General features: G+C 31.8%; 1 protein-coding gene across 2 annotated transcripts; it reads right to left on the bottom strand.

The window, feature by feature from the left end:
* Positions 1-2,696: 2,696 nt before the first annotated feature.
* LOC111879396 (amino acid transporter AVT1A) lies at positions 2,697-7,083 on the bottom strand. 2 transcript variants are annotated; one of them, XM_052767336.1, is made up of 13 exons: positions 6,928-7,083; positions 6,617-6,807; positions 5,658-5,944; positions 5,344-5,558; positions 5,037-5,060; positions 4,772-4,952; positions 4,481-4,697; positions 4,246-4,381; positions 3,969-3,985; positions 3,713-3,861; positions 3,568-3,611; positions 3,383-3,445; positions 2,697-3,083 (listed from the first exon to the last, which is right to left on the bottom strand). In XM_052767336.1, exons 2-13 carry the CDS (start codon positions 6,787-6,789, stop codon positions 2,991-2,993), a joined length of 1,599 nt encoding a protein of 532 aa, XP_052623296.1. In that variant the 5' UTR covers positions 6,790-6,807; positions 6,928-7,083; the 3' UTR covers positions 2,697-2,990. The 2 variants fall into 2 exon arrangements, with proteins under 2 accessions (XP_052623296.1, XP_052623297.1); XM_052767337.1 differs by lacking the exon at positions 6,928-7,083 and having other exon boundaries at positions 6,617-6,917.
* Positions 7,084-9,378: the final 2,295 nt, after the last annotated feature.

Below are 9,378 nucleotides of genomic sequence, written 5' to 3'. Positions count from 1 at the left end.
GCTCCCGCAACAAATCAAAAATTCTAAAATTAGTTTGGTTATCAGGGTCAATACTTTTTGCAATGTTTGCCAAAACTAGTAATGCCACGTCATATTTTTATTTTATATTATGGTTTTATTATAGTCATATCTTAAATCAGTTTAGATTTTATTGTTTCATAATAAAAATTATTTTAAAAAAAATACGCATTATAAATATTCTCCCAACTAAATAGTGACATTTGATTGTTAAATTGCGTATTTTAGTTTTGGTTTGTAAAGATAATATAATCATGTATTACTATAGATTTTCATTAGTGTAAAGATCTAAAGTTATATTTATTGGGTACATTAAGAATTATAGTTATAAAATTAATTAAATTTTCATAGTAAAAATTTAAAATTATTAACCAATTATTTCAAATAAAGTATTAATTAAGAGATACTTTTTTAGTTATATAAAATTATAAACATTTATTTAAATAAATACATGAAATTATATTACCTTATAATTTATATTTATTTTATTTTATTTTTTATTCTAATGTTATTAATTTAATGTATTTAGAATATGAAATTTAAAATTTAAAATTTAAAATTTGAAATAAAAAATCAATTATTAATTTAATATAATTAGAATAGGAAATTTTAATTTTAAAAAAAAATTAAGAATTAATAGGTTGACATTTGGAATGATAAGTGTCATATAATATTAATAAGAATTTTTAATATTGTGATACTTGTCAATAGGAAAATAAATTTATTCATTTATTAGAATAGAAAGAAAAGATATATAGTAAATATACAAACTATAGTAGAACTAAAAGTATATAATTGACACATATAATATCAATAAAGTTATAAACTATATGATCTGACACGAGTAATGAATAGAATAAAACAAACAATATTACATTATTATTTTTGGTAAATACGAATTTGCTTTTCAAAAAGTTTTCTTTGTTGCTATGTTGGAGTTGAAGGATGTGTTTCCACCAAAATCTTAGTAACATTTACATTGTAATATCTATGGTTAATGGTACAAATACTTTACATGTCATGATTTTTCAATTGGGAAATGATTCGTATACAATAATTTTTTGTCATATACAACAATTCATGTATTATAGAGTTGTACAGTACAACATTTTAAAACATCAATTGTTGTGTATGAAGAAAAATTATTATGTACAAATCATCTCCCTATTCAATTTAAACATAAATCTTTTTTTTAATCCCTTATAATTGTTTCTTTTTATTTTTTTATTTTTTTCGATTCTGAATCTTTTACCATGTTTACTAGTAATCTTTCGAGTTTACATTCGCAAAAACCATAAACATTGCTTTCCATAAAAACCAACAAACAAATTCTTTGGTTTGAATTAACTTTTTTATTTTGCTCATAATTCTTATATTTTCTTATTGTCATTTATGCATTTATCTTGTTCTTGTAACTTTTGAACATTAGAATCTAAAAGATCATTAATATTGTATAAAAATATAACGATCAATTGAAGCTCGAGAATCAATTTTAAAAACAATTCAAACGTAACTCATGATAAGCTTGTAGTTAGGGAAAAAAATAAAGAGAGAGAGAGAGAGAGAGAGAGTTATTCGATGCTTAATCTACTCTAATAAATTAAGGTTTTTTTTACCACTTGTCACACTCTCATTCAATTTGTCAAATGTCATTTTGCGGTTATTTTGAATTATTATTTTTTTCTACATGTCATATTATGAGTTTTTTTTCTATTTTATTAAATTTCATATAATATTTTAATATAATAATTACAATAAATTTAGTAATAAATAGATATCAATTCATTAACCATCTTACCTTTTAATTTAAAAATTCCCAAAATTAAAGCTCATTAGTTTCTTTTGTTTATTTATTTAAATTATTTGTTTAAATTTAAAAGATAATAAATATTTCCATTATAATAATTCATTATTTTTCTTATTTTCTTATAAATTTAAAGTTCTCAAATATTTTGACATTTATATTTATTTTTTTTTTAAAAAAAACTTCATATAATACATGGGTCTCACAACCAGTCTACTCTAATAATTGAATGTTTTTTTTACCACTTGTCACACTCTTATTTAATTTGTCAAATGTCATTTTGTGTTTATTTTGAATTTAATTATTTTTTCACATATCATTTTATAAATTTTTTTATTTTTTAATTTTTCACATAATATTTTAATTTAATAATTACAATAAATATAGTAATAAATAGATATCAATGTCATTCATGATTATATTGATAATTTTTTGTCAAGATATCTTTTAATTTAAAATTTCTTAAAATTAAAGCTCATTAGTTTTTTTGTTTATTTATTTAAATTATTTATTTAAATTTAAAATATAAAAAAAAAACATTTCTATTACAATAATTCATTATTTTTCTTTTTTTTCATATAAATTCAAAGTTTTTTAATATTTTGACATTTATATTTTTTTTAAAATTAATCTATGTAGTACATGGATATCACAACTAGTTACTAATCGATTTGAGTTCAAATCATCTAATCATCTTGCTTTTGTTTTAATTAATTACCAAATACTATATGAGAATTTTTTTTTTGCTAAACAGTTTGAGGATTTCTAATAAGAATTTGTGTATAAGTGCCCGTGACATCCATATGGCATTATGGCTGCATGCATACAAAAGTACAAATAATACTCTCCTATATTTGGGCCTTTGGCACAAGACTTCTGCCAACTTGAATATTTTTTCAAACTTTAAGAAATTCATATTTATCACCTAAATGTACAAAGTGTTATCCACTCATAATGACCAAATTTTATATAGAAACATAAGTAACATATACCAAGTAAATTGCATTTGTTACATGGAAACAAAAAAAAAAAAAAAGTGATATAATTGAGCTGTTTTCAATATTACAATCATATAATATAACCTCTCGGTAGCTACCATTAAAACCTCCTACAACTATCTTGCCTTAAAACAATGACGAATCACATCTTTGTGGGCCCAAAAAATGTCTCAATATTCCGTAACAATACTGGATAATGACGAATAAGTCCCCACGAGAGCACTCATGATACCCACCACAATAATGGAAATACTCAAAGCAATCTGTGTACACAAGCATCATATAAAATTCCATCAGAAGAAAAAATAAAAACAAGAATTCTTGTGCCATTTTTAAGGATGAGGATGAAAGGGCATTTATGTCTTTTTGCACAAACAACGAATCAAGAGCGAGTCTCTGTCCCAAAACTGTTGTACCTTTCTGAGTGGGACAAGAAATTGCAATTTTTGTCTCATTGATATCAGTCTCAGTCTCAGTCTTAATCAAACATAATATACGGTTATATGTCTTGTCCTGTCATGTCATGTGTAGCACATGTCACGGTTTTGATCTGCAACTTTACCTGTGTAGTTGTTGCCTTATTTCCTTGAATTTTCAGAAACAGCAAAGCTGGCATTACTATTGCCTGTGTTGAAGGACATACAAATTAAAAGTTTTCACTTTCACAAGAAATCAAGAATTACATTAATAACCTTGCAAGAATATTTAGTTTTGAATGTAAAGGGGTCAAGTAAAGTGGATACTTACCACCATTACACATAGGAGTGATCCCATCAATGCCATCACAGCACCTGCAGTCAAAGTTCAAACATACAAGATTCAGTTCATCACACAACACAAACAGCAATGGAATGAACCATTCCATTCCGTTCCTTCCCTGATTCCATCTTACCAAAGAAAGGAATGAGAACTGCAACACAGACAGTAGAGAGGACTAGTGCTGTTCTGAGAAGAACATAACACCAAGTGCTACTTGAGACTCTTGCAGGTAACAGCTCTTCTATGGCACTAGCCAATGGATTCATAAGCAAAGCATATTTATATAACGTCAAGGAAACAAGTGAAATAAAACGATATAGAAATTTAAAACTAAAAAGGAGGATTATAATTCAATTCCTAGTTGGTTATAATCATTAAAAGGATATTTAGTGAATGGGTTGATGACCTGCAATTTGTTAAACATATATTAATACTCATAGCAAATTATTACATTTTTAGTCCCGAAAAGTTTTCACTTTCAATTTTGTCCTTATTTGAGTTCAAAGTAAAATGACTATATTTTCTGGACCAAAATTAGTCATTTTATTTGGGACAGAGACCAAAAATATTACAAGAACCTCAAATAAGGACCAAAGTTGCAAAAAACAGTAATACTTAGGGACCAAAATGTAATTTATTTACTGTTTATTTTAAATTGACACTTACCACTATCCACAAAGCAAGTTTTGAAACAATCACATTATCTGGCATGTTCAATGTTATTTGAGACAAGGTACTTTCACCAAACATGAGAAACCCCATTATTGCAACAGCCCCATACATAACCCCACTCAATGAAAAACTGAGATACATAATAAAAAAAAGATATTAGCTCATGGAACATTTTACTTTTTTCATATTTATTTAATAATTGAACAAAAGTAAATGTTTAGTGCCATACCCTATTACCATGGCCTTGCTAAACTTGGTCTTATCAGACATTGACTGGTATATATTTGGGAACACAGAATGTCCAGAATAGCAAAAGACATAAATGCCCAAAGCAAACGGAACACCATTCCACTTAACTGCGGGCCCACTTTCATGAAACCCAACATTCACTGTCCCAAGGTAAAACACACAAAATATAACCACAACTGTAGCCAATACCCCAGTAGCTGCAAAAAAAATGGCATTTATTCATATAACTTCATTTTCAACTAGCAGATATATATAATATTGTATAAGATACCTGATAGATATGAAATTACTCGGACATTCTTCAATAAGACAGTAGGTATAAGAATGACAGCAGTGACAATTGCAAACAAGTGCATGGAGTCGAGAGTAAAACCACCCAAATTTAAGGACACTCCAGGGAACAAACTATTGAGATTGTCTCCTTCTAATATAATGAATTCCACACAATATGACTGAAAAAGTTCAAAATGTAAAGCTGTTGAAACTTGAAACAGAAAGGGAGAAACAAATCATTACAAAGCCATTGATTCACTTACATAAAGCTCGGTATACAAGACGATCTGCACCAAACCATAAGTATCAGAAGGAGTTTTATAAATCATATAGGTCACATCTGTTAACGGGACTAGACAAAACTTTCTAGGGTTATTTTCAATGATGATGATGGAAAGGGCATTTTCGTCTTTTGCACAGACAATTCACCTTCTGAGTGGGACGAAAAATTAAAAATTTTGTTGAACCGCTGACATCGGTCTGAGTCTCGGTACCAGTCCAATGCATGTCAAACACAGTACAACTTGTTCTGTCATGTCCTGTGTAGCAGGTGGGACCATGTCAACTTACAGATATGATGAGGCGCCCATATTTTCCAAATGCAGCTTCTCCAATATCCGGATAACTAAGAATCCCTTCTTTACTCTCAAAGCAATGCCTCATAAGTGAAGCAGTGTAGCAACATATAACACCAAACACAACTAGCATTCCCAATCCTGCCCAACCAGCTTGTGCAATTGTATATGGTGTAGAAAGAAGCCCAACACCAACCATAACATTCACCGCTATTCCACCATATTATAAAAAATATATAGTCATTATAATGATAATTACACTTTCTTTAGTATTAAGAATTTGTAAAGATTCATTTTGGAGATTCTCACCATTGAATACAGTCTGAGTAACACTGCATCCATGGCTAATGGGAAGTTCTCCAAGTTGCTCGTGTAAAGAACCCTTTCCTGACCATGTTGATATCTTCCTTGTGATCTTTTCAAGATCCTCTTTGCTATAAAGTTTTTCACATTCGGATAGCAACCGAGCTTTTGCTTCAGCATCAAAGTTACTTTCAATACCAATATCATATAATGATGAATATATAGTGGTAGAAGGAGATCTAAGGAGTCCGAAATTTGGTGTTGCTGTGATTGAATATGAATCAATCGTCTGCCTGCAATCAAGAAAATAGCATTATAATTGCGTATTGGACTTTAATTGGGTAGCTAAATATGTGCTCTCCTCCCAATTAAAAAAAGATGAACAAACTTCTAGGTTGACTTTAAAGTCGAATAAACTATTCAGCTCTAAAATCGGTATCATTTCTCAGCATTATTAAGCAACTTCATAACAAAGATTACAATTTTGACAAAATCAATATAACTTTTTAAAAGGTATACCTTTGACTACAAAAGTCAAGGTGTGTGTATATGTTCGTAGCAAGAAAGCATCTTATATATAAAGTTTCGAACTTTTTGCCATATTTTATAGAACAATATCAAGATTGACCCACATCATACGAGCATGAGACCATGGGAGCTTCTGCCAGAATAGATGTTAACTGATAATATATGATAATTATGACAGGTTTCATTATACGCCTAAACAAATCGGACGATTGTTTTCCCTGATTCAATAGAAATCAAGTGGAAAACCAAGATTTCTAGCCTTCTTCAAGATTTATAATAGTAACACAGAGAAACAGATCTGTTTCCATAGCAACATATGACAAATCCATAGCACTGCTATAGTAGCTTGTACTGCATGATGTGAAGGCTGTACGTTGCTATACTCGGTGGACAAGACTAGCTAGCTTAAGACACGGGCGAGAGAAAGCGAAACTAACTTGTAACTCTGCGGCCATTGACGAGAGGAGAAATGCGATGAAGAACGCGTAGAGTTGCGACTTGCATCGTCATCGCTACCATCGTCACTATCATTATTTTCGACATCGTCGTATTGAACTTCGTCATCTTCATTATACTCCAAGAAGTACTCATCATTTGCTTTGTCTCCCATTTTTCGGAGAACTTTTTACTGAAAACCCACAAAGATTTTAGGGTTATATCAAGATTAGAAAGCTCATAGACAAAAAAAAAACAGATAAAATACGACAAAAAAAAAACACGAGTAGCCAAAGAGAGAATTGAAGCTAACTCGATAAACTTCTTGGCGAAAAATGACGTCGGTATCTTATTAGTATCACTAGTGTTGTTCTAGAAATGGAGTTTACTAGAATGGTCGAAATTTGTGGGTTCGTGGCTTAATCTTATCAGAAGGTGGAAAGGTTATTGATTGTACGTCTGTAATTTCAATAGAGAATCAAAGTGTACGGACGCGATTATTTCTTTTCACGGGTTTTTGGTATTGATAAAGACCGATCATACATGACTCATTATCGAATATACAAAGTCATTGACTCATTTGAGAGTATCTCAATCCAATATACAAAGTCATTAATCGTTGTTAATCATTTTAACATGTTCACGAATATAAACGTGACTCATTTGAGAGTATCTCAATCCAATATACAAAGTCATTAATCGTTGTTAATCATTTTAACATGTTCACGAATATAAACGAAAGAACATGAACAATGTATTTTGTTGAACGAACGAACATAAATAATAAAACTCGTTCATTTATTCGTTTGTGTTCATTCGTTTGTTCAGCTAACTTAAATGAACGAACATGAACAAGTCTTTCGTTCGGTTCGTTTACAGTCCTAATATGAAATGTTTAACGTGTCAAAGATGGTCACATCATGACCGACGTCTGAAAATTGTGTCTTAGATTTGGTGTACTTTAGTAAGTTTGACTCGGGGATAATATTTGATGAGATTTCACTGGGTGTGGTAAGGCTTATCAGTTTGCAAGGTTTCTCATTCTTCAAGTGGAGTCGTAAATAGCCTGAGAACTCTTTGTCCGGTTTTATTGCCTGGTTCTTGTCCGATATATTGCTTTCAAGTAGGAACAAGCGTTCGAATATCTTTCTTATTTCCTGACTGGCCTGGGGTTGAACTAGTATCAGTCTAGACTTCGGGATGCTTTACATGTTGTAGACTTGTATGTCTCGTGATGTAGATGGCAAGTGTTGGAAGGGATGTTGACTCGGTTCCCGCAGGTCTGTAGGATGATGGTCGAGTGCCTATAGGTCCACTGAGGTGATGGTCGTGAGTCTTCAGGCTCGTGGAGTAATGATGGCAAGAACAGTGTTGTACCGTGAGCTTATCATTTCGATGATTAGATAGTGTCACGACATATTTTGAACCAGCATGTGTACGACTTGTGTGGGTGGGACCCGACAGTTATGTGGTTGAGACTCTTAATTCTTCATTTACTAGGCTAATTGACATAGTCTGAGTGTTTTGAGCTTGTGGAAAGGCTATTGGTGGCCTAGTGGCCGATAGGTTTTAGGCATGTGTTGGGTAAAATGTTGACTTTTTAGAAAGCCATGGTTGTGCATCAGTAGTTCCTTGTTGGGTTACTTTGTTTGTGGATCCTTGTCTGTTTGCAAGAGTCGTTTATTGTGAGCTTGGTTACCAGTGAAAGGGTACTGGTTCTAGAAACTACAAACCATGGGGTTCACAATAGTACCCTTAGTTGATCTATCAAGTGGTTACATGCCTGGGTCGGAATGGGAAATTAGTTACGACGCAAGGTTATGATTCATTCATTTCTATGTTTGTGGTAACGGTGGAATAGTGATGACATGTTAGGAAGTCAATTGAGCATAGGAATCCTTTTTGGGCGTAATCATTCATATTGGTGATCTGTCGAGTGATTATGGTCGGTATGTTTCTGTCACTCACTTATGCATGAGTGGCGATGCTCCTAGTCGAGGGGACTATGGGATATGTATATCAAAAGGTAATCATCAATATTTGAGCATGAATTTAAGAGTTTCAGACATAGGGGTTTCCGGTCTTGTGAAGATTATCATTAGGGTCTTATTCGTAATAGCAGTGATGGAGTTTTCCGAAATTGTGTAGTTTCATTAAGATTTTGTTTTGGATTTCCAGTGGTAAGAGAGGTATTTGTGTTGGGTCAAGTTAATACTTGGGTTGGATTGTAATGAGCAATGGCAATTTAATCTCGGTTTTGAATGGTATCGGGAACACCTGTTATGGATGCATCAAAGTGGTGAGTGGGTTGGAGAAGTCGCAAAGGATTTGTGTTAGGTTTGTCTTCTGAAATTTAGTCAAGGAGGATTTCGAGGATGAAATCTTGTTCAAGTGCGGGAGAATTGTAACATCCGAGTCTCGATTATGTTTTTTAATTTTTTGATTGGGGGTTTTATCGTCCAAAAGAAAGTAGAAGGATGGAGCGAAACAAGAAATCATTTATCGCATTTGTTGGAAAACTGAAAAGTCTATTGAACTACGTTGAGGCCACAAAGCGCCACTTTAGAGGGCACCATGGCACCTAGCCCATGGGATGAACGTTTTTTAAGGTTTTGGGACTATTTAATGGCCATTAACCCCTGTATTTTTTTATTCTCAACCTCCATCACCCTAAGATCGAGTCTTGAGAAATCCTAGCCTCCCTTTCATATTTTGAGCATCTCCCCTCTACTTTCATCCATTTTGTGGAGTTTTGTGGCTTTAT

The sequence above is a fragment of the Lactuca sativa genome, chromosome 9, assembly GCF_002870075.4.
Source record: "Lactuca sativa cultivar Salinas chromosome 9, Lsat_Salinas_v11, whole genome shotgun sequence".
In the NCBI taxonomy this organism is placed as follows: domain Eukaryota; kingdom Viridiplantae; phylum Streptophyta; class Magnoliopsida; order Asterales; family Asteraceae; genus Lactuca; species Lactuca sativa.
This window is presented reverse-complemented; position numbering and strand designations above follow the sequence as displayed.

What these genes read in the sequence shown, in the direction of transcription:
- LOC111879396 (XM_052767336.1), bottom strand. Translation starts at nt 6,789, where the DNA reads ATGGGAGACAAAGCAAATGATGAGTACTTCTTGGAGTATAATGAAGAT. An exon ending in CAATGGCCGCAGAGTTACAA is followed by an intron (nt 5,945 to 6,616) that starts GTTAGTTTCGCT and finishes TCTTGATTGCAG; the next exon opens with GCAGACGATTGATTCATATT. An exon ending in ATGGGCGCCTCATCATATCT is followed by an intron (nt 5,061 to 5,343) that starts GTAAGTTGACAT and finishes GGTTTGGTGCAG; the next exon opens with ATCGTCTTGTATACCGAGCT.